The 24,138-nt window shown below is 40.3% G+C and overlaps 1 protein-coding gene across 1 annotated transcript; it reads right to left on the reverse strand.

Moving 5' to 3' along the window:
* Window positions 1–6,054: 6,054 nt before the first annotated feature.
* LOC148115941 (vomeronasal type-2 receptor 26-like) lies at window positions 6,055–23,596 on the reverse strand. The gene is made up of 3 exons (XM_087885310.1): window positions 23,530–23,596; window positions 12,438–13,098; window positions 6,055–6,058 (listed from the first exon to the last, which is right to left on the reverse strand). The coding sequence occupies exons 1-3, from the start codon at window positions 23,594–23,596 to the stop codon at window positions 6,055–6,057; spliced, it is 732 nt and encodes a 243-aa protein (XP_087741436.1).
* Window positions 23,597–24,138: the final 542 nt, after the last annotated feature.

Here is a 24,138-nt window from a genome sequence, read left to right on the forward strand (position 1 = left end):
TTCAAATTTTGGGATTAGACAACTTAGAACTACAGCGACTTCAGTCTGACCTAAGTGTAGTACATAAAATTATCTGCCACAATGTTCTTCCTGTCAATGACTACTTCAGCTTCAACCAAAACAATACATGAGCAAATAATAGATACAAACTCAAAGTAAACCATTCCAAACTTGATTGCAGAAAACATGACTTCAGTAACAGAGTGGTCAATTCCTGGAATGCACTACCTGACTCTGTAGTTTCTTCCCCAAATCCCCAAAACTTTAACCTTAAACTGTCTACTGTTGACCTCTCCCCATTCCTAAGAGGTATGTAAGGGGCGTGCATAAGTGCACCAGTGTGCCTACCATCTCTGTCCTAATATTCCTTTTTACTTACTCTTTTCATGTATTCAAATTATGTTCATCCTTTTACCTGTTATCTTATATATATTTGACAAATAAAATAAATAACATTTGTCAATCATATAGTTGGCAGTAATAGCCAACACCCAGAGGGCAAGCTCAAGATCCAAAAGGATCTTGACAGATTTGAACATTGAGCTCTATCTAACAAAATGAATGTAGATAAAAGTAAAGTTTTACATGTAGGGAAGAAAAACCAAATGTATTGGTACAGACTAGGTGAAATTTGACTTAATGTCAGTAAGTGTGAAAAAAATCTTGGAGTCTTAGTGGAGAATCACTTAAATGGCTGAAGGGCTAGTGTGGCCAAAAAAACTTTGGATTCCTGGACCATGGTCTGCACTACCTCCATGATGGGTTTTTGGCAAGGGATGGGCTATACCTCCCAAAGACTAGGAGGAATATTTTCAGAAAATGACTGGTTCATCTTATCAGGAGGGCTTTAAACTAAAATTGAGGGGGGAGGGTGACCAATCTTTAGGATCTCCAGGACCTAATTCCAAGCAAAAGCCCCTAGAAAGCAAGTTAAATAATGAGGTCAGGAGGAATGGGAAGGAAGACAAACTCAAACACCAAATAGGACACATAGGAAGCATACCCAGATTCAGACATAAAGATCTCAAGTGCCTATATACAAACGCACAAAGTTTGGGGAACAAATACAGTGAACCTGAATTATTAATACATGAAGGTTGATATGATATAGTTGGCATTACAGAAATGTGATGGGATGAAACCCATGACTAGAACATAGTAATAGAAGGATGCAAACTGATCCAAAAAATCCAGATCCCATAAAAGAGGAGGTGGAGTTGCACTGTATGTAAAGGAACACTATACTGCTACAGAAATACACAAAATCAAAGGAAAAAAAACCTCTTAAAATGCATATGACTCAATATAATAGAAAAAAAGAATGACATTGCCACAGTGTATAATACAGGCCACCCAACCAAGCAGAAAAAACAGTAACCTAGGTTCTATCTTGGACCCAGACTCTTTAATAGCTTCATAAATGACTTAGATGAGGGGATAGAAGGAGAATTGACCAAATTTGTGGATGATACTGGCAGGAATAGCTAACACCTTAGGAGATAGGCTCAAGATCCAGAAGGATCTTGACAGTCTTGAACACTGGGGCCTATCTAACAAAATGAAATTCAATGTAGAGAAAAGTAAAGTCTTAGGCAAGAAAAACCAAAAGAAGACATATAGACTGGGTGAAACCAGGCTTAGTGGGTGCGCCTAGATACACCCACATTACACCAATTCTCCATGAGCTGCACTGGCTCCCTATTGGTCTCCGGGTGCAATAGAAGGTGTTGGTCATTACCTTTAAAGCCCTATATGGTTCAGGGCCAGTCTATCTTCGAGACCGCCTTCTACCACATAGTTCCCAGTGACCGGTAAGATCCCACAGAGTCGGTCTCCTCCGGGTCCCGTCAGCTAAACAATGTTGGCTGGCGGGCCCGCGAGGGAGGGCCTTCTCTGTGGCTGCCCCGGATCTCTGGAACCAATTACCTCCTGAGGTCCAGACCTACCCTATTGGCCTTCAGCAAAGTGGTGAAGACCTGGCTCTTCCGGCAGGCCTGGTGCCGTTGATCTTGTTATAATGATCTTGCGAGACCCGGCCACGAATTGGAGTGCATGTGTTTTAACGTTTTTAAAGTTTTAATGTTTTAATGTTTTTCTTTTAACTTTTTTTATGGGATTGTTCGCATTGTTTTATTCTTTGTTGTAAGCCACACAGAGTCCCTTGGGAGTTGGGTGGGATAGAAATGCGACTAACTAACTAACTAACTAAATAACTAACTAACTAACTAACTAACTAAATAAGTAAGTAAGTAAGTAAGTAAATAAATGATAGCAATAATGATGAGAGGGATCTTGGAGTCTTAGTGGACAACTAGTTAAATATGAGCGAGCAGTATGCGGCAGCAGCCAAAAAAGCCAATGTAATCCTAAATTGCATTAACAGAGAGATACAATCATGATCAAGTATTAATACCACTCTATAAAACCTTAGTAAGACCACACCTAGAATACTGTATCCAGTTTTGGTCACCACTCTATAAAAAAGATGTTGAGACTCTAGAAAAAGTGCAGAGAAGAGCAACTAAGATGAATTGGAGACTGGAGGCTAAAACATATGAAGAACGGTTGCATGGCTAGTCTAGTGAAGGACCAGTGGTGACATGATATCAGTCTTCCAATATTTGAGGAGTTACCACAGAGAGGAAGGGATCAAACTATTTTCCAGGGCACCCAAAGGGCAGACAAGGAATAATGGACGGAAACTGATCAAGGAGAGAGTCAACCTGGAAATAAGGATAATTTTTTTGACAGTGAGAACAATCAACCAATGGAACAGCTTGCCTTCAGAAGCTGTGGGAGCTTCATTACTGGAAGCTTCCAAGAAGAGATTGAACTGCCATTTGTCAGAAATGGTGTAGGTTCTCCTGCTTCGGCAGGGGATTTGAATAGATGACCTACAAGGTTCCTTGCAACTCTCTTAATCTGTTATAATATGAGCCAACAATGTGTGGCAGCACATCAATAAAAAAGGAGATTCTAGGCTGCATTAATAGAGGGATCAAATCAAAATCACATGAAGTTCTAGTAAAGTTCTTAGTAAAGGCTTTGGAAATACGTTACACAGACGTTTGCTGTTATTCTAGAGTGTTGGACATGGAAATTGAGCTCAGTCACAAGAGGGGAGATTCTGGTTGAATGAGATGAAAACCATCGTAAACGGAAGAACAATTTTAGAGCTGATCCAGTGAACAAGAGAAGTTCAGTTACCCTTTCACTGATTGTTTTAATGCAAAGACCCAGCAGCCATCACTTATAGAAACTTTAACTGTGATTCCTGCAGACAGGAGGGGTTATGCTAGAAAGTCTCAGGGTCTCCTTCAAATCTATGAAATGTATTTATAAAGATAGAAGTTTATTTCAAATGCATTCATATTTTATAAAATTAACACTGTTTAAGATCAAAATATATATGTCATGGTACCCGCTCTTTCGAAAAATTATCCACAAGTGATTGGATTGGTCAGACTTGTTGGCCTTTTGAAGCACAAAAAGGTTGAGATAGTTTCCTTTTCTCCTTTGTATTCATTATCCAAGGAAAGTAGGTTTGATGGATCTTTGTCAGGACCCCATACCTGCCAAGGCTGCAGCCTTTGAGTCCCCAGCTTCTCTTCTCTCTCTTTTCTTCTCCTCTTGGATATGGAGGAATATGCAGCATTCAAGGCATGGGCCAGAGTATTCATCAAAGTGTAAATATGGTGGTTATATCGGTACCAGATCCAATTTCTTTCCACTTTGGTGTTCAGTGGAGATTTCTGAGTGCATCTTCTCCGGCCTTTGACAGAAATGATGTCTTCTGAAAAAGAACAGAGAAAAGATTGATCTCCGAACTGTGGTTGCACAAAGAGATCTGGTTCAAAGGAACTGTCCTTTGGCCTTTTTTTCAACTGGAAATTGTAGGCCCAAACACTATGGACATATTTCAGAAATATATGTCTTTTTATTTGCAATTCCCCAAGGCCTGCAATTATCCAGACTTTCCCTTCAATGGGTTCTGGCAAACTTGTAAGTGTTGAATGGAAAAGATGAATTCTGTCCCAAACAGAAAAATATTCTATGATGTGAACAAAGACATTGACTTGTCTCCACTTGGAAATGGCAACCCTGAGGGGTCCTGTATGTCCAGCTGGTGAAAATTGTTCGGATATAACAACACAAATTCCATTCCTGACAAGCATAGGACTCAATGTCCTCATGGAATTCTCTCCATTCTCTGTGTCTGAAGCAAAGAGACCAATCAAGGTCCATCTGAAATGGAGGAGCAGTTGGATGATTCCTGGGTAATGGAACCCTTTTTTGGGAAGCATCAGGTAAAAAAATGAGTGCTGACTTTTATCACTCAGAGCCGCTGAAACACTATTATAACTGATCTGAAAAAGCAATGAACAATGCTGTCATTCTTTCAATAAATCCAACCTTTTTCTCATAAAAGTATTAGAATATTGTATTCTTGATTAGCTAATATTACAGACAGAATATTAGGAAGATAAAAAATACAATAACAGAAACGAAGTAATAAAAAAATCAGAATAAAGAATGCAAATCATATTTCTTTATCACTCCCTTTTTTTCTGAAATCAGACCCACATTTGCAAATTCAGTTGAATTGTTTTGTTCAAATAAAGAGCCATATTTTATATAAGTTTTAAATTCTGTCCACAGATGTTATGTGTGGTTGTTTTAATATAAGGATTTTGATTTTGACGCAGATCTTCTCCTTACTTTCACAAGGGTGCAGTAGAAGCCCCCAAAGAAATGGGGATGGTGTCATGAGATGATAGGGCTGCTTTGCTGCTTTTCCCCTCCCCTGTATCAATCCCATCCATCACTAGACAATATACCTACACTGGCCACAGAGGAAAGCAACTCTTGAATGCCCTAGAATGGATATGGTTGAATTTATTGCTTACCCATCCTACCGATTCACTCTTTTTACTAGATAGAAAGGCACACACACAAACCTGTGGGACTTTGTAGGTGTCTGCTAATGTTGACATCTGGATGGAGATGTCTCTGTCAGCTCCATCAATAAGAGCCAAAAGGTTGTCCTTCCTTCCACAGCTGTAGTTGGGAACATTGGCTTCTCCAGTGGAGAGCATGTCCAGCAAGGCATCTGAAGTGCCAATAGTGTTCAGATAGTTGTCATGGATGTTGTAGCCAAATGTGAGATTTTGCAGGAGTTGGGAATTCTTATTGATCACTTGAATAGTGAAAATAAAGCGTAGGATTTTAGACCGATCAGAAGATATGCTACTGTAAAAGAATGTTCATTTTTATCATCATGAATAGCAAAATATATTTTATATTTTTGAGATATTTTTGCTTGACTAATCAAAATAAAGCATAGCATTTTTCAATGAGCATTACATAAACTCTTACAAACTGCTGTAAATATGATCATGTTATTATCATCATCAACAGAACTAACAAAATACTTCTTTTCAGTCTAAGCCACTTAGTCTTTTTTTGTTATGAGTAGATGTATTTGAACTGAGCTGGGCAGGGGGAAACTACAAGAATCACTAATTTAAACAAAAATCAGCATTCAAGTCATGAATTCAGAATTGAACAGGGAGAGGAAAATAATGTGGACAAAGAAAGCATGGAAATCAAAATGATTCAGGAAATTAGACAGGAGAGGTGCTGCCATATCCATCTGGAATAAGTGGAATAAGGAAGAAAAATGAGGTGTTAGAATTATAAATGGAGGGAATGCAACTCCATTATCCTGAATGACTTACGAGTTAGACTGACTAGAAGGAGCTGCATTGAATGGGAACATAACAGGAGATATTTTTGTTCCAGTGGTGGTAACAGCAATGAGATGGTCTCCTGGTCTGTAATAGCTCCATGGTTTTTCTCCATCCTGGTGTTCCAGAGTCAGTGGACATTTCATTCTAAGCTTCCCAGAGAGTGGCTGGGGCAACAGTAGCATCAGAAGCAGAAGTAGGAGGTTCATAATTCATGGGGCTGAATCAATTCCCTTCCTGTTTCTAAACAAGAACAAAAAGAGTTGAAGAATTAAAAGCCCTGAAGAATTAAGAGACAAACCAGGCTTCACCTGGAAAGGAGAAAAAAGTACATTTAACAGCATAGCCCCTGCCTGTCCTAAAATTCAGATAACACAAAGTGCGACAGAAAGCATTTATCCTTTTCTGATGCCCTACATACTGCTTCAGTCTGATGATTACATCATAGGCAGCCACTAGAGAAGTAGAAGGAGACATCTCAAAGAGCAGGATGGTGATACTTACAGTGAGAAGCAACTTTTCCTCTGGGGATCCTGAATTTATTCCTGATGTACAGCATGTTTGTGAAAAATTACAGATACAGTATACTTCTGAGGGTAGAGTTCCGTGGTAATTATGATCTGTCCTGTCAGGATATGTCTAAAAAATGACTCTTTTCTTGAGAGACTGCTGAGTAAGAACCATGGAGTTTGGTGCCACTCAAGGTTGAGGACACTGAATATTTTTGGATTATATCATTGTATAAATATGAAGAAAGATATAGGGCTAATAGATCTTTTTTCCCCTTGACAGCAATTGTTGTGACCTAGGCCCAAATGGTCCAGACACAATCAGTCCTAAACAAACATATTTTATTGGAGCAGCTGAGAATTACTTCATTCTCAGCTTAGTCCAAATTAAATCCAAAACAAATTCTTCATAAACAGTTCTTCAGCCTTATCACCAACCTTTGTCTTCTTTGGCACCCTGCCAATGGCTTTTCTTGGCAAAAGTTCAGAAGCAAGAGATGCTGACAAGAAACAAATGTAGCAATGTTGCTTTCCTACAAAGATCCCAAGAGCCGTTGCTCCTCTTTTAAGCCTTCTGGTAGGGGCCAATCATCTCCTGGCCTTACTCCCGAGTCATCCTTTTGCTTTAGCTGCTCTTGCCTTCTGGCAGCTCTTCGCGTGCATGCACTAGGAACAGGCTCCTCCTGTTCCTCTGCCTCTCTGCTATTTGCCTTTGGAGGCTCCGGAGTCTGCTCATCACCCCTAGATGGCTCTGGCCCCATCTCTGCCTCCAACACAGAGCCCTCAGCAGGGCCTTCCCCTGATGCAAGGACTGGCCCATTGTTCTCCCCAGCCTCTTCACTGTCCAACTCCACTGCCAGCTCCACAGGCTGCTGGCAGATCACAACACCATTCGGTGCCACACCCACCTAAAAACTGGTTTGAAGGGAAATGGATTCCCTTCTTCTGGTTGTGTGGATGTATTCCATGGTAGTGGAGCTTTTTGGCCTTCACATCTCTGAGGCTGTGTATGAGCCCCCTCTCAAGACTGCCAAGATCTTGAAAGAGGTGGTTGGGTATCTCTGTGTTCCTAGTTTATCTCAGTCAGTTGTCAGAAAGATTCTTGTTTGGAGAGGAAGTAAATTGAGATGTTCACCTTGACATAGAAGGGAGAACTGGGGGATTGAGTTAGAGGGGGCAGCAGACCACCCTGATGGTGATACAAAGAGAATTTTTTTTTTAATCTATTCCCATTTTACAGATCTTGACTTCTTATCTCAGTGTCTTTCTACAAGAAGTTTTGTGATACTGAATTCTGGTTGTTGTTTTTGGATGATGGATAACAAGGCTGGTTTCACCCATCATATTTTCTGACATGTCTCAGGGATGCCTGGTTGTGCCCAGAGAGGAGTAATCCAGGGGTGAAATGCTCCCGCTTTGGACCGGTTTGGACGAGTAGGTAGCGATGATGGCCGGTGGTTTGGAGAACCAGTAGCAACCTACCCCTTTCCCCAGAGTGGGGGATGCACCATTCCCCAACTCCTACTGCTCACCTTTCTCCCGCAGCTGGCTATCAGGGAAGGCAAGCGCCCGAAATTTACCAGAGTCACTCACTCTCCTTCTTGAATGAGCCACTCTGGTCCATGCGCCGACTGTGGAAGTGCACAGTTTATTTAATTTGACAGCAGGTTGGATGTGCGCTTGTGCAGCTGGCGCGTGGACCAGAGCGGCTCATTCAAGAAGGAGAGTGAGCGACTCCAGTACCTTTTGGGCGCTTGCCTTCCCTGACAACCAGCTGCAGGAGAAAGGTGGGAGTAGGAGTCGGGGAATGTTTTATTCCCTGACTCCAGGGAATGGGGTAGGTGGGCGGAGCCGCGGGAGAAAGGTAATACGCAGGCAGAATAGAAATTTAAAGTTTTCCTACTGGGTTCTGTGGGTGTGGCTTGGTGGGAGGGGGTCTTGTGACTGAGTGGGCGTGGCTGTGAGTGACTTTGAGTTGGCCACGCCCATTCAGTCATAGGACACCCCCCCACCAAGCCACACCCACAGAACCGGTAGGGAAAAATTTTAGATTTCATCCCTGGAGTAATCCCCATCTTGATTGAATATGTGTCACCTCGGTTGTGGCTGTGCCCCAAGACCCCAAGGGAAAAGAGAGAGTGACTGCTGTCATCTGTGGCTTGTTATGTGCTCTTAGGAGGCTGCATCAAGTTCTCTTTTTTGTCTCAGGGTGTTTGAAATGAGATACGGCAATGAGGACATGGATATCAGTCTGTTGCAAAGGATAGATTGCTTTTGTGGTCCTTTAGGTGCCTATTTGATTGAATCATTTTGATGGAATTTTCTTTAACAAGTCTTTTTGAGATGCAAAGGAAAGGAGGTATAAGAATTCCATCCATTCAACCATTTTCCATTTAGAAATATGGACATCTGAAGTTCTTTGACTCCTTCAGATAGTCAAAGTGGGCATAATTCATATCTTCTATCAAATACAAGGAACTATTATAATTCTTCCCACATCATTATGCTCATGTTTGTACATTTATTCCAGCTAATATAAACAAATGTACATTTGTTCAATAGGTAATATTTGAATGTTTTTCTTCTCCATTTCAATTTGTCACAGGTTCTTTTACATAAAGCTTTCTCCTTTCTAGGATATCTCTTTTCCTCTATTAAATCAGGAAGACTCTGAAGAATCCCAGGTTCTTTCCCTACCTGCTTCTACTCCATTCTTGTCTTTGTCTTACCTTGGGCCCTTTTAGCTACTCCCACAATCTTATTCTCCTTCTTGAATCCTTTTCTCTGAATCCAACTTTCAGTAAATGGAAAATACATTCCAATTACTAAGTTACACAGCAAGTTAAAGATAACTCCTACCTATTCTGTCAGAGTATATTCATCAACTGGAATAGGACATGGTAACAAGGTCAGCCAATGTATAGGCATAGCAACTAAGTTAGCCAATGAGGGGTGTTTGGGAGCTGAGACAGACTGGAGTCAGGGCGTGTCTTAGTCTGCAGCTTCTGTGTCTGTGCAGAGAAACTGAAACTAATCTGCTCTGCTGAAATGAAACTAACCATGTTAAAATAATATAGAAAAAAATGACTTTTACAAATTTGTTATTTTTCAAAAATGGCATTTAGTAGTCTCCATTAACAGTTTTTGACCATTTAATATTTATTTATTTATTTATTTATTTATTTATTTATTTATTTATTTATTTATTTATTTATTTATTTATTTAATTTGTATACTGCCCTTCTCCCAGAGGGGACTCAGGGCGGTGAACAGCCAAAATTAAAAAACATACAAATACAAAAGTTAAGATAATTTAAAAAAATTAAATCATTAGCTTCCCAATTTAAAACCCCCAAATCCATAAAATTTAAAATCCCAATTAAAAACCATTTAGGCTAGGCCGGCTTGGTGGAATAAAAACGTCTTCAGGGCTTTACGGAAGGTCCGGAGGTCCGGTATCAATCGTATTCCAGAAGGCAGCTCATTCCACAGGGTGGGTGCCCCCACAGAGAAGGCTCTCCCCCTGGGGGCCACCAGCCGACATTGCCTGACCGACAGCACCCTGAGGAGGCCCTCTTTGTGAGAGCGTATTGGCCAGTGGGAGGTTATCGGTAGCAGCAGGCGGTCTCGCAAATATCCTGGCCCTAAGCCATGGAGCGCTTTAAACATGAGAACCAGCACCTGGAAGATCACCGGGAGGCAATGCAGCTCGCGCAGGAGAGGTATTATGTGGGAGTGCCACGTTGCTCCCAAAATCACCCGCGCGGCCGCATTCTGCACCAGCTGGAGCCTCCGGGTGCTCCTCAAGTGGAGCCCCATGTAGAGAGCATTGCAGTAGTCTAGGCGTGACATGACCAGGGCATGAGTGACTGTGCACAAGGAGTCCCGATCCAGAAAGGGGCGCAACTGGCGTATCAGGCGGACCTGATAAAAAGCCCCCCTGGCCACAGCCATCATATGCTCTTCTAAAGACAGCCGTGTGTCCAGGAGGACACCCAAGTTGTGAGCCCCCTCTGTGGGGGTCAATGACTCGCCCCCAATAGCCAGCGATGGCACCAGCTGGCTATATCGGGACGCCGGTATCCACAGCCATTCGGTCTTGGAAGGGTTGAGTCGAAGCCTGTTCCTCCCCATCCAGACCCGCATGGCCTCCAGACACTGGGACATCACTTCGAGGGCATCAGTGGGGTGGTTAACTTATATGTTTCTTATCTTGCCTAAAGATGACTTTAGGCAGTTTATAATCAATATAAACAAGAAGAAACAATAAAACATTCAAAGCATGAATAGTACCACTAACATTGTTTAAAATGGAGAAAGATGGGAATGAAGGCAGGAAGATATACCTGGGGAGGAGGTATTCTTCTTATTCTGAAAGCTTCTTCAATTTATATTCCTCTATATTCCTAAGGAAACCAATAGCAGTGCATCCAGTCTTACTTTTAGTCACAATAGTATAGGTAAATCAGCTTCCAGATGAATGGATCTTTTTAGTAGAGATGTCACCAACTGGTGGTCCATGGACCACTGGTGGTCTGTGAGAAAATTTTGGTGGTCCGCAGAAAAATTATTTGCATTTTTTATATTGCACTAAACCAGGGGTCCTCAAACTACAGCCCCTGGGCCGGATACATGCAATGAATGTTTGTGTTGCTGCAGAGAGTCTCCCCCTTTGGGGTCTTTTTGTATGGGTCAGAGGGGGGCAGAAATTCCGACTTGGGGTCTGCAGCCTACAAAGAGCAGAATGAAGGTTCCCTTAGGTTAGTTGCCTAGCAACAGAGTCAAGATTCCAGTCAGTGACAGTTGGCTGCAGCAACATTCTGAGGAGTGACAGTTGATAGAAGAGACTGGGTTCCCCCTCTTCTCTTTGCTGGAAATGACATGTAATGCTCAATAGTGATCCCTGTGTATTACAGGGGCCCTTAGGCCATTGGAATGGCTGAGAACTGTGACCCTGCTCTTGGAACTGATCAAAAAAGATCAAATGGAAAAATCAACAGAAAGAGATGTCTTGCATAAAACATCAGAATGCACAGAGAAGTTTTATTCCAAATACAGTTCCGGTTATGATTAAGGTGGCAGAGAGAAGGATGGTTCCCCTTTCTCCTTTCTTATATATAGTATATACAGAATATATATTAAGTACAGTAGGGAAGACCAGAGAATGGACCTCCAGATCATGGGTGAAATCTACTTACCTTCCCTACCGGTTCGGAAGTGCGTGCATGCATCATGTGCAATTTTGAACCCTCTGCACATGCGCAAAGCCTTCTGCACATAAGCAGAGGGTCAAACCAAGTTACTTCCTATCATTTTCTATCTTAGATGATTTCCCGATTCACATAGGTGAATGCTGAAAGCTTCACATTTGGGATACAAAGGGATCATATGGCTTGTTTGGATAGGAGACCAATATGATTCATGGCTGTTTTACATTTTCTTATCTGGATCAGGTCTTCACAGAGGATGTTGAGCCTTTCAGGTGCTGTTTTGCAGCAGGATCACTAGTTTTTGGACATGTCCAGAAAGGATGTTAGGATAGTTATGACTGAACACAGAGTCATGGAACTCTAAGGTCCCATAAGATCTATGAAGTCACCTAACACCTCCAAAAATGTCTGGTGTAGATATCCAGAGTGTTGAAAGTGGGGTCATCTACATGATCTTGACACCCAGCTCCATTGCTCACACCTACTTTCAAAAGAAAGTCATAGAGAAAGTGTCCATGTTCACACAGATTTAGAATTTCATATTCAAGAAAACCTCAGGCAAAAGACTCCATCCCTCTCTCTTTGGGGAGTCTTGTCTCTTCTATTCTACTCTTTACTTAATATATTATTTAAGATTATTTAATATCTTATTTCTTAGCTTCATCCCTGGATGCATGACAATTTTAATTATTTTATTTATTTTACTGTTTGATGATAATGTTGGAATTTAATTTCATTACTCTTACATTCTTTATATGTTTATTTCCTTCTGTTTTAAATAACCTTAATTGTCACATTAATGCAAAAGAAGAATACAAAAGCCCAGTAATTGCAGTGAAAAAATTAAATGTTACACGCCTAAGAAACAATATCACAGTCATTTCCCTATTTTTATCATTAGATGTTCCTTAGAGTTTAGATCTGGCCTCAAGATTATAATGTAGCACTTAGGGAAGAAGATGCAACCCAACAGTCCAGCACTGGAGGCCAAGATGGAGAAGACCTGAACAATCACCATGGACTTTCCTTTGGTGCTCAGGTAGGTGGGCACGAAGGAGATCCAGCCACTGCAGAAGACCAGCATGCTGAAGGTGATCAGCTTGGCTTCATTGAAAGCCCCAGGGAGATTCCTGGCCAGGAAAGCTACAGTGAAGCAAATGGCAGCTAGGAAACACATATAGCCAAGGACAACATAAAACATGGTGACTGAGCCTTCATTGCATTGAAGGATGATCTCTCCAGGCTGGGAATGCAAGTCAGAGTCAGGGAATGGAGGAGAAATTCCCAGCCATAAGGCACAGATGAAAATTTGGCCAGCAGAACCAGAAAGGATGATGACATTGGCCAAGCTCTTCCCCAACCATCTTCTTATTTTGTTCCCTGGTTTTGAGGCTAAGAATGCCAGCACCACTGTAATTGTTTTGGCCAACACAGATGACACAGCTATTGAGAAGACAATGCTGAACACTGTTTGTCGGAGAAGACAGGTGGCTTTCCTTGGTCGTCCAATGAAGAAAAAGGAGGACAAGAAGCAAAGCAAGAGGGAGACCAGGAGAATGTAGGAGAGGTCCCGGTTGTTGGCTTTTACAATGGGAGTTTCTAAGTATTTAATGAATATAATTAAAATGAATCCTGTGGATAGGAACAAGAATAGGGCAATGGACACCAGGATGATGCCCAGATGTTCTTCATAGGAGAGGAAGGTTAATCTTTTTGGGATACATTGGACTCTGCTCTCGGTTGGATATTGATCATCTGGGCACTTGGTGCATTTTTCAATATCTGAGAAAACAGAAAGTAATATTTCATTTACATCTCTTTTCACCTTTCAAGAAAGATCTTCTTTGGATGTCAGATGATACTGACCAACCACAGCAGGTGCCAATGTTGGGGGGAAAAATCCAAATGGGGACAGCTTGATAAGACTTATTGTGACTGTGGGAATATCCCATGAACCTTACCTCATATTGTGATGGAATATCCCCCCAGAAGGTTCCCTGCTAGAACTGCATCATCTCAAGGGCACTTTTTGATGCTTTTGTGAACCATATGCATTAATGCTGTATTCTGTTATACCATACAAAATAAATAATAGCTGATACTGAGAGACAGGTAAGCCATAGTAAATGATTAATATGACCCTGCATACATATATAAAACATTTGTCTGGCTGGTCATCTTAAAGCAAACTTTGGACAGTGAACAGCCCAGAAAAAATCCTTTAATATATACAGCTATAACAACAAGCACCAAAAAGAGAAAGACCTGTTGCCAGAACTATCTTTCACTGATGCAAGCCACCACCTTCTCAACCTTCCCTAAACTTCCCTTATCCCAATGCCTGGGAGAAGAACCAGGTCTCCCGAATTTTAAAAGGGTGGGGGAGGGTCTGTTGGAACTCAAGGCTAGGGTGTTCAACAGGGCAGGAATTGCAACAGAAAAGGCATGTGTCATGGTTCCAAGTGATGAACCCAATTGAATCAGGACTCTGAGGCTTCAGTCAGGCTCAAAAGACCTTTTATTGAGTACATCATATCAGCAAGTAGAAAGGTGAAGCTAACTCTAAGTAATTTCTGCACTTTAAGGTAGTTAAAAGAATAGAAATTTCCTACCCCCCTCAGGTGTTTTAGGTTACATTAACGGTTAACCAATCAGTCCAGTAGGAGATTCATCTGGTCAGATTACCACTACCATTGATAATAATTCTTTAAATTGTATTCTTTTAACAGGCCTGGGCATCTCATGGTACCAGGGTCCTGTGCACTGGTTGCATCATATGTAACATCTTGATGTATTCCCTTCTTCAATCTTGGTATTTAATGTATTATAGATTTAACCCTGTCTTGTACAAGATTCAATTGTTGTTTCAATTGGATGACACCCAGAGACCCATTGTCTGGAATGGCAGCAATATAAATTTGATAGCTTGTGGTAAGATTGGCAGCCAATATATTTTAAAGGGTAAATAAACTTGTAAACCGGGATTTTAGGGAAAATTAATTGCTGAAGAAGTTCAAGAAAGGAGCTACCGTATTTTTCAGAGTATAAGATGCACCTACCTTTTTTGGTGAGGAAATGAAGAAAAAGAAATCTGCCTCTGCCTCTGAGCAATTTTGCCTCATTGCAGCAAACGGCAAACAGCCTGCTTTACTTTAATTTTCGTTTTCAGCATAGCTTGATTAGCACAAGGAAAAAAAATCTGCTCCAGCAATTTACCTCTTTGCAGCAAGCAGCAGAGCCCTGCGCAAAACAGCTGAGAGCAAATCAGTTGAGAGTCGGGAGGCCGATCCAATCTACTTGTCCTATTTAGGCTGTGCTAAAGCTGAAAGGAGCTGTTTTTTCTTGCTGTTTGCTTGCAAGGAGGTAACTGCTGCGAGGCAGAGGCCAAAGGGTGGGGGCCAGTGGGTGGGTGGGGCTACATGCGGTGTATAAGACACGTAAATTTTCACCGCCTTTTAGGGGGGGGAAAGGTGCATTTTATACTCTGAAAAATACGGTATTATCTTTCTTTGCAATAACCTTAGTTTCTAAAAATCAGAAGCAGCAGCAATCTATTACCATAATTTCTAGATTTAATAACTGTTTAAAGATTGAATGAGTTCCACATTGGGATAAATAGATATTATGTAGGTTGATTGATTAATTATTTTTCTTTTCTCCCTGCTTTCTCTTAGACCTAGTTCCTTTTAATCCCAATAATGGAGGTAAGACTTTTTTTTCCCTTTTAGAAACACAACTATATTCCTCTTTTTTTTTTTGGTGGCTGTTATTACTGTTTGAATTTCATTGTTTAATATCCAAAAAAGTTGTAAAGATAAGAAGAAAAGGGAAGATGCAGGAGCAGTCCAACCAAGGACTCCATGATGGTGGTTCTTCTGAATCTGGGATTGTTAACCTGGGCTATAAACAATATTTGTGTTTTATCTGTTAATCCATAACATGGAAAATTAAAACATTAGGAAAAAAAGACAAATTTTACCCCTAATAATTGTAAATTTAATTTACATGCTTTCTTTCACACCTAACCAGTGGTGGGTTGCCCCCGGTTCACACCGGTTCTATAGAATCGGTAGTAAAACTGGCAGGAGGCTTCACCCACTGACCCTGACGTCATCAATGTGCAGAAGCTTCTGCACTTGTGCATAAAGAGCCTTGGCGGTGCAGCAGACTAAAGTGCTATTAAGTAGCACCAGCTGCCTGCAATTATTGCAAGTTCAAATCTCACCAGGCTCAAGGTTGACTCAGCCTTCCATCCTTTTGAGGTAGGTAAAATGAGGAGCCGGATTGTGGGGGCAATAAGCTGACTTTGTATAAAAAAGAACACTGCTTGGGGGGGTGGCGAAAGCCCTACTAAGCAGGTATATACAAAAGTATGAAGGCTATTGCTTAAGGCATTGTAAGCCGCCCTGAGTCTCCGGAGAAGGGCGGCATATAAATCGAACCAATAAATAAATAAATAAATAAATAAATAAATAAATAAATAAATAAATAAATAAATAAATAAGAGCATATGTGCGGCCCCATTGTGGTAGTAAACATAAGTAGAACCCACCCCATGCACCTAATCTCTTCATGTCTTTTATGGTGAGTCTTTGCGTGTATTTCTCTTGTCCCTTGAACCCAAACACTCTTTCTCCAGGGGTCCTGAATTAGATCTTTCTGCTTATGTGGTTCCATGACCTTGATAAAGATTGACTGATTAATCAATTGATTGATTGATATATCTTTTGGCCTGTAATATAAACTGGGTTGGATGAGCAAAGGCCATTGACCTGAAACCATTCCTAAATTTCAAACAATTCAGATGTTCCTAAGAAAGGTGAACATACAAGGACAGTTCCAAACTGGCAAATAGGAAAGAGGTTTCCTCTAACACAAGTAATCTTGCATAACCCACTATGTTCTTCTGTCTCTTTCTACTTCATCCTTCAAGGTCTTTTTCTTATTCCTCCCATTATGGGAGAAATTGGGCAGCTTGAAAATTGAGATCCACAAAATTGTTAACCTTAGATGACTCTCATTTAAAAAGTCCATTGATCCAGTGGTGGGATTCAACCAGTCTGTACCAATTCAGCCGAACCGGTTGTTAAATTTCTGGATGGCCCCTTCCCTCCCTGTCCCTTCCAGAAGTCCCCATGCTCCCTGTTTTGGCTCCTAGGTAAGTGCAGGGAGGCCTACTAGGCCGAAAACGGGGCACCAGGGGGACTTCTGGAAGGGAAGTCCTTCCCGGTGAAGTCCCCCCATTTCCCTCAGGGGTGAAATGCTCCTGGTTCAGACCGGATCGCCCAATCCGGTAGCGATAGAGGTGGGTGGTTCGGAGAACCGGTAGCAAAATCCCTCCCTCCCCCATGCCCAGCTGAGCCATGCAATCATCAGAAGCTTTTTTTATTTTATTTTTAAAACCATTTTTTCTACAACCTCTTCAGCTGAAAAAATACTTTTAAAAGTAAAAAAAAAGCCTCTGATGATCATGCGGCTCAGCTGGGATCGTCAGAGGCTTTTAAAAGCATTTTTTCTGCAACCTCTTTGGCCGAAGAGGTTGTAGAAAATTTTTTTTTTTTAAAAAAAAAAAGCCTCTGCCGATCAGGCAACTCAGCTAGGATCGTCAGAGGCTTTTAAAACAACCTCTTCAGCTTGGTTGTAGAAAAAATGCTTTTAAAAGGTAAAAAAAATAAAGTTAGCCACGTCCACCCAGTCACATTACCCCCCCACCAAGTCACACCCACAGAACCAGTAGTAACAAATTTTACATTTCATCACTGGCCACGCCCCCCTGCAGCCTGTTTTTGCTCCCAAAGGGCTGCAAGGAAGCCTACTAGGCCAAAAATGGGGCACGGGAGGGTGCGGCATGCCTCCATCCCTGCAGCCCATTTTTGCTCTCAGGAGGCTGCAGGGAGGCCTACTAGGCCCCAAATGGTGTATGGGGTTGCGGCACTCCCATGGCCCATTTTTGTTCCCAGGGGTCTGAAGGATGCCGAGTGCTGCCTGGCACACCCCTTGGTCATTCCCACCATGGCCACGCCCACCCAGCCGGTCATTAGGGTAGAGAACCGGTTGTTAAATTATTTGAATCCCACCACTTCATTGATCAAAGTGCTCTTGATGAATCTAGTACCTTTTCTGTGATGTCACTCACCTTCCTGAGTGGAGATGGTCCCCTCTGGACAACGAACACAATCATAGCAGCAAATTGGCTCCCCTTTCTGAACCTGCTTGAAAAATCCAGGACGGCAATTTTCCACACATTTGGACTGAGGCAGAGACTAAGTACAAAAACAAGGAATGCCAAATCAATTATGTTAGAACTAACCACCAATGAAAATGAGAAGTAACCATCAATGAAAAATGGACGTAGACATGAACATTAGTCAAGTAGTCAAGAATAATCCTTGCCTCTTTTACCCCACTGGGAATTTGGGCATTGGACAAAAAAAGTTTCATTCTATTTTGCTAATCTAAGGCAAGGAAACAAGACAAGTTGATGCTATCAACACCAAAATCCCCAGCATTTGATGGTAATAGCACTTAGACCTATATACCACTTCACAGTACCTCACAGCATTCTCATATTTTTTTTAAATTTGATTTATATGCTGCCCGTCTCTGGAGACTCAGGGCAGCTTACAATGCATTAAGCAATAGCCTTCATACTTTTGTATATTTTATACAAAGTCAGCTTATTGCCCCCACAACTGGGTCCTCAATTTACCTACCTTAGAAAGGATAGAAGGCTGAGTCAACCTTGAGCCTGGTGAGATTCGAACTTACAGTAATTGCAGACAGCTGGTGTTAATCACAATGCTATCAGTCTGCTGAACCACCAGACAATTGGTTTACAGAGTCAGCATATTGCCCCCAACAATCTGGCTCCTCATTTTACTGACCTCGGAAGGATGGAAGACTGAATCAACTTTGAACCAGACAGGACTGAACTCCTGGCTGTGGGCAGTATTAGCTGGCAAGACTACATTCTAACCAATGCATCACCTGGAAAGGATGTCCCCTTTCACCAGATTTGTACAGATAACAGGTTGCGCAGGGGACACAGAATAGCCATGATTTGTGTCCTACAGAATTAAAACTTTGCCTTCAGTCTGACTTAAGTGTAGCTCATAATATTATTTGCTACAATGCCCTACCTGTCAATTACTACTTCAGCTTCAACCACGACAATACACGAGCACACAATAGATACAAAGTTAAAGTGAATCTCTCGATTGCAGAAAATACGACTTCAGCAACAGAGTGGTCAATGCCTGGAATGCACTACCTGACTCTGTGATTTCATCCCAACCCCCCCCCCCCCCAAATTTTAACCTAAGACTGTCTACTGTTGACCTCTCCCCATTCCTAAGAGGTCTATAAGAGGTCTATAAGACAGGCACGCTGTGCATAAGAGCACAGCGTGCCTACCGTCCCGCTCCTAATGTTCCTTTTATTTGTGTTCCTTTTAAGTATTCAATCCATGCTTATACTTATATAAATTATCTAATACATACTTGACAAATAAATAAATAAATAAAAATAAAAAAAATAAACTCAGCATCCCATGTTGGACATAGCTGAATCAATTTGAAAATGAAGAACACAGTACAAGAACAGTACAAGTCAATTGTACTGAAGCCTCCCAAGCCATTTAAGAAAACTATAAGGGTTCTACTCCCCACATTCAATTCTCACTGGCGGTCATTGTATTTGGTGAATAGGCTTAGCCACTTGAAATGTGTCTCAAGGCTTTGGAAAACAGAGAAAAGACACCGATATTTCACCCACCTTGTTGAGCAACTTTAGCTGTGAAAAAGCATCTTGGTCGATAATAAGTTTCTGTCTTTCAAAACTGCCTAGTTGCTTTGTAATGGGATCCTCCTTGGCGAGAACCATCATGCTTATGATGTTCAGATCTGCTGCCACATCACCATTTTGGTCCACGTACAGTTTCAAGTGGGAAAGATTGCAAAACTCATTCTTCTTCAGAAATGGATGGAACTAGAACAGAAATACCCAAAAATGTTAACAGCAGAAACCGGGTTTCTTTTTTTTTTTACCACACATTTTTTTTTTCCATATTTGAATCTATCTACTACAGTTGTCTCACTTGCGAATATCTTGAGTTGGGAAAACAGGTGTTATCAGTATCCTCAAAAGAGAAACAAAAAGGTTCAGCAAAATTTGCCAACCATATGTTGACAATATATATATATATATAAATTGATAAGATTAAAAAATGATAAAATTGGTAAAGTATAGGGAACATTCTAGACTGGGTCACAAATAAATTGAACAAACAAATAAATGCAGAGATTATTCATAAAGCCCTTAAAAACAACAGGGTGATTACCAGAAAGCATGGATTTGTCAGGAAGAAATTTGTGAGGCTGATGTTGTTCCAGGTAAACCAGACATGAAAGATGGACAGATGAGGTAATTCTACTTTACTTTAAATGCTACATTGACAGAATTTTGCAATTCTGAATGTACAATTTTCCTACCAACGTTTTTTTCAGCCTGAAAATTTAGGCAAATCCTTTCTCACTTTTTTCTCTTACATTATACAGCTGTGGGCTTCCCCCTTCTATCCGATCCTTCCATAGGGGCTCCATCTTATTACTCTTCCTAAATAGATTATGGAATTGCTGGTGATATAACTTGATTTCATTAAAACAATTTTTGATGAGATTAGGAATCTAGTTAAGTGATGGCTGGATGGTATGATAATCATCTGGATAAAACTGCTGGCATTTGGCTCCCTCAAGATTGGCAAAAATATACCCAAATTTGGTCCCAAATTGTTGGAAATGTGGACAGAAGCAGGGTACCTTCTCCCATTCATGGTGGCTGTGTCCAGAATCAAAAAAATACTGGAAAACAATAAAAAAATGGTTGTAAGAAATAACAGGTGCTCAACTGGAATTTGTACCGGAACTATACCTCCTGGGAATAATGGGAAAAAACTACGATAAAAAGACAAGACATATGATTCTACATATAACAACAGCGGCAAGATTGGCTTTTGTGCAATGTTGGAAAAATATAAAGACATCCTCCGAGGGTCAAATAATTAAAAAAAATTATGACTGTGCTGAAATGGACAAACTAACATTGGAATTGAAAGGAATGACAGACTTGGAGTATTATGTATCATGGGAGAAATGGTACAAATGGATTAAAAAGAGAAAGATGAAATAGGCTCAGACATAACAAAATTTGATGAAGTAAAATATATAGAGCGTAAGTACTTTATAGTGATAAGTTTTGTAAATGGACACAATTCCACATAAAAAATGTTCCTTTTTTTGTATCTTTGTGTGTGTGTGTGTGTGTGTGTGTGTGTGTGTGTACATACATACATACATACATACATACATACATACATACATATATTTGTATGTATGTTTTTGGTTTTGTGTTTATCAAAAAATTAATAAAATATTTTTTAAAAAATTATCTGGATAAAAAATGTCTTACTATTGTATTCAATAATGTTCAATGTTCCCCATAAAACTCACTAAATAGTAATTAGTCCTTGGTCATCTATTCTTCTATGTTTTCTGTAGTATGGAAAAGTAGAGGTGGGAAATCATGATTTTTGAATAATATATTTATACCAATTGATAGACAAAACTATTTTGAACTTATTTAAAGATACAAAGCATCAAGAAAAAAAAAACATTTATAATTTCCTAATACAGATAAATACATAAACAAAAGCCATTAGAAAAGTATCTGATTTGTAGCAACTAGGACTTGACAATGTAAGGCATATCTTATAAGAAAAAAAGGGATGGCAGCTTTAATATAGACATTTCATTAAGATTTCATTTGTACATTTTCTTATATACAGTATGTATATCCACGTATGTGTGTTTATGTGTGTGTTTGGTAAGTATGTATACTGGTCACTGATTATAATAGATTGGTAGGATATCAATGATTGGATAATTAGCATATGTAGTTGGATGATAATGTCATTGATGATGCATTGGGGAAAGGATGATGGAAACTACACTTGATAAGAATATTTGTGAAAACGATCTCAAAATCATAGATTGCAAACCCAATGTGAGTTGTCAGTGTGATGCTCATGGAATGAAGACAAATGCATCCATAAAAGTCTCAGGAGTGAACATCCTGGTTTCGAGAGAAATTAAGACAAGTAGAAAGTCATCTTGCAAGACCTACATTTTGAGAAACACAAATGCTGGATCAGCTTTAAGGAAAGGCAATGAAATCAAGACAAAGATCAAAGGAGTTGATCTTAGCCTTAAGAAAGACAAGTAGGAGAAGAGCCATGTTGCTCTTTGAGGGCTGAAAATCAGAAGGAGTCTGGGAGCACCTTTTCCAACTGAAATGATCTCTTGACTGGAAAACAGAGGATACAGCACTCTTCCAATAACTGAAAGATGTTACATGGAAGCTTCTTTTTATTCCAGAGTGTTGGACATGGAAAAATGGAAAACTGAGTTCAATCACAAGAGAGGAGATTCTAGCTGAATGAGAGGAAAAACATTCTAAAAAGAGGAGCAGTTTTAGAGCTTATCCAGTGAACCAGATAAGTTCAGTTTCCCCTTCATTGATTGTTTTAATGCCAACACTCAGCAGCCAATCACTTAAAGAAGCTTTAACTGGGATTTTGGTCTCAAGGTCTTCTTCATATTATAAATATAAAATGCTAAAATGCTAATCACAAATTCATAAAGACAGGAATTTATTTAAAAATGCATATAAAATTAATGTTTAATATCTATATCTATCTATATCTTTAACTATATCATCTATATCTACATCTACTTCTCTCTCTCTCTCTCTCTCTCTCTCTCTCTCTCTCTCTCTCTCTCTCTCTCTCTCTCTCTCTCTCTCTCTCTCTCTCTCTCTCCATGGTACCCGCTCTTTGGAACATTAACCACAAGTGCTTGAATTGGTCAAACTTGTTGGCCTTTTGAAGCACAAAAAGGTTGAGATGTTTTCCCCCTCCCTTGCATTCCCTCTCTAAAGAAAGTAAGTTTGGTTCATGGTGAGAACCCCATACCTCCCATGGCTTAAGCCTTTGAGCCCCCAACCTCTCTTCTTCCCCTTCCCTTCTTCTCTTGAACGTGGAGGAATAGGCAGCATTCAAGGCATGGGCCAGAGTATTAAACAAAGTGTAAGCAACATGGATGTATCGGTTCCAGATCTTGTTACTTTTCACTTTTGTTTTTACTGGTGATTTCTGAGTGCATCTTCTCCGGCCTTTGACAGAAATGATGCCTTTTGAAAAAGAACAGTGAAAAGACTCATCTCCAAACTGTGGCTGGAGAAAAAGATCTGGATTGAAGGAACTGTCCTTTGGCCTTTTTTTCCACTGAAGATCATAGGTCCAAACACTATGGACATATTTGAGAAATGTCTTTCTTCTTATTTGCAGGTCCCCGAAGCCTGCAATTATCCAGACTTTCCCTTCAATGGGTTCTGGCAAACTTTTAAGTGTTGAATGGAAAAGAAGAAGTCTGTCCCAAACAGAAAAATATTCTATGAGGTGAACAAAGACATTGACTTGTCTCCACTTAGAGAGGGCATCCCTGAAGGATGCTATTTGTCCAGTAGTTGAGAATTGTTGTGATATAACAACACAAATTCCATTCCTGACAAGCACAGGCATAAAAGTCCTCATGAAGTTCTCTCCCTTCTCTGTGTCTGAAGCAAAGAGACCAATCAAGGTCCATCTGAAATGGAGGAGAATTTGGATAATTCCTGAATAGAGAATCCCTAATTTGGGGAGCATGTGGTAGAAAAAAGGAAATTGACTTTTATCACTCAGAACTTCTGAAGTAGTGAAACGGATCTGAAAAAGCAGTGAAGAATGCTGTATTTAGGGTCAGTTATTAGCTTTCAACAAATCCAACTTTTTTGTCATGAACATATTATAATATTGTATTATTGATTAGCCAGTAACCATATCAAGATACAGAATATTAAACACAGAACATTAGTAAGACCAGAAAAAAGCAACAAAACAAACAAACAAACAAACAAATTAAGTAAGAATCAAAATAAAAAACACAATTCATATTTCTGTATCAGACATACTTTCTTCTGCAGTCAGGTCCACGTTTGCAGATTTCAGCTGAACTTTTTTGTTCAAATAAAGAACCATATTGAACGTAAGTTTTAAATTCTGTCTACAGAGAAAATATGAAGTTTTGATATAAGGTTTGCAATACGTCATTCATTTAACGTGCAGTCCAAGAAACTGATCTCTCTTTTTAAATATTCAATTGGCGTAGAAATAATATATATGTTAAGTCTTCTGTTTCTGGATTTCCAAAAGTGCAAGTCTAGTTTAGTGAAAAGAAGAACTAGGGATGACATGATAGCAGTGTTCCAATATTTGAGGGGCTGCCACAAAAAAGAGGGAGTCAAATTATTTTCCAAAGCACCAGAAGGCAAGACAAGAAACAATGGATGGAAGCTAATCAAGGAGAGAAGCAACCTAGAACTTAGGAGAAATTTCTTAACAGAGAGAACAATTAACCAGTGAAATGCCTTGTCTTCTGAAGTTGTGGGTGCTCCATCACTAGATATTTTTAAGGAGATACTGTACAGCCACTTGTCTGGAATGGTATAGGGCAGTGATGGCTAGCCTTTTTGCCATTGTGTGCCAAAAGCGGGGGGGGGTGTTGCGTGTGTGCGTGCTCA

The sequence above is a fragment of the Pantherophis guttatus genome, chromosome 2, assembly GCF_059756535.1.
Source record: "Pantherophis guttatus breed Tessera chromosome 2, ASM5975653v1, whole genome shotgun sequence".
NCBI lineage: Eukaryota > Metazoa > Chordata > Lepidosauria > Squamata > Colubridae > Pantherophis > Pantherophis guttatus.

Excerpts from the sequence above, each read along its gene's own strand:
- LOC148115941 (XM_087885310.1), bottom strand. The coding sequence starts at position 23,596 with ATGGTTCTTTATTTGAACAAAAAAGTTCAGCTGAAATCTGCAAACGTG. Across the intron at positions 13,099-23,529 it reads GGACCTGACTGCAGAAGAAA|GATTCATTTTAATTATATTC; the intron begins GTATGTCTGATA and ends TCCTATCCACAG.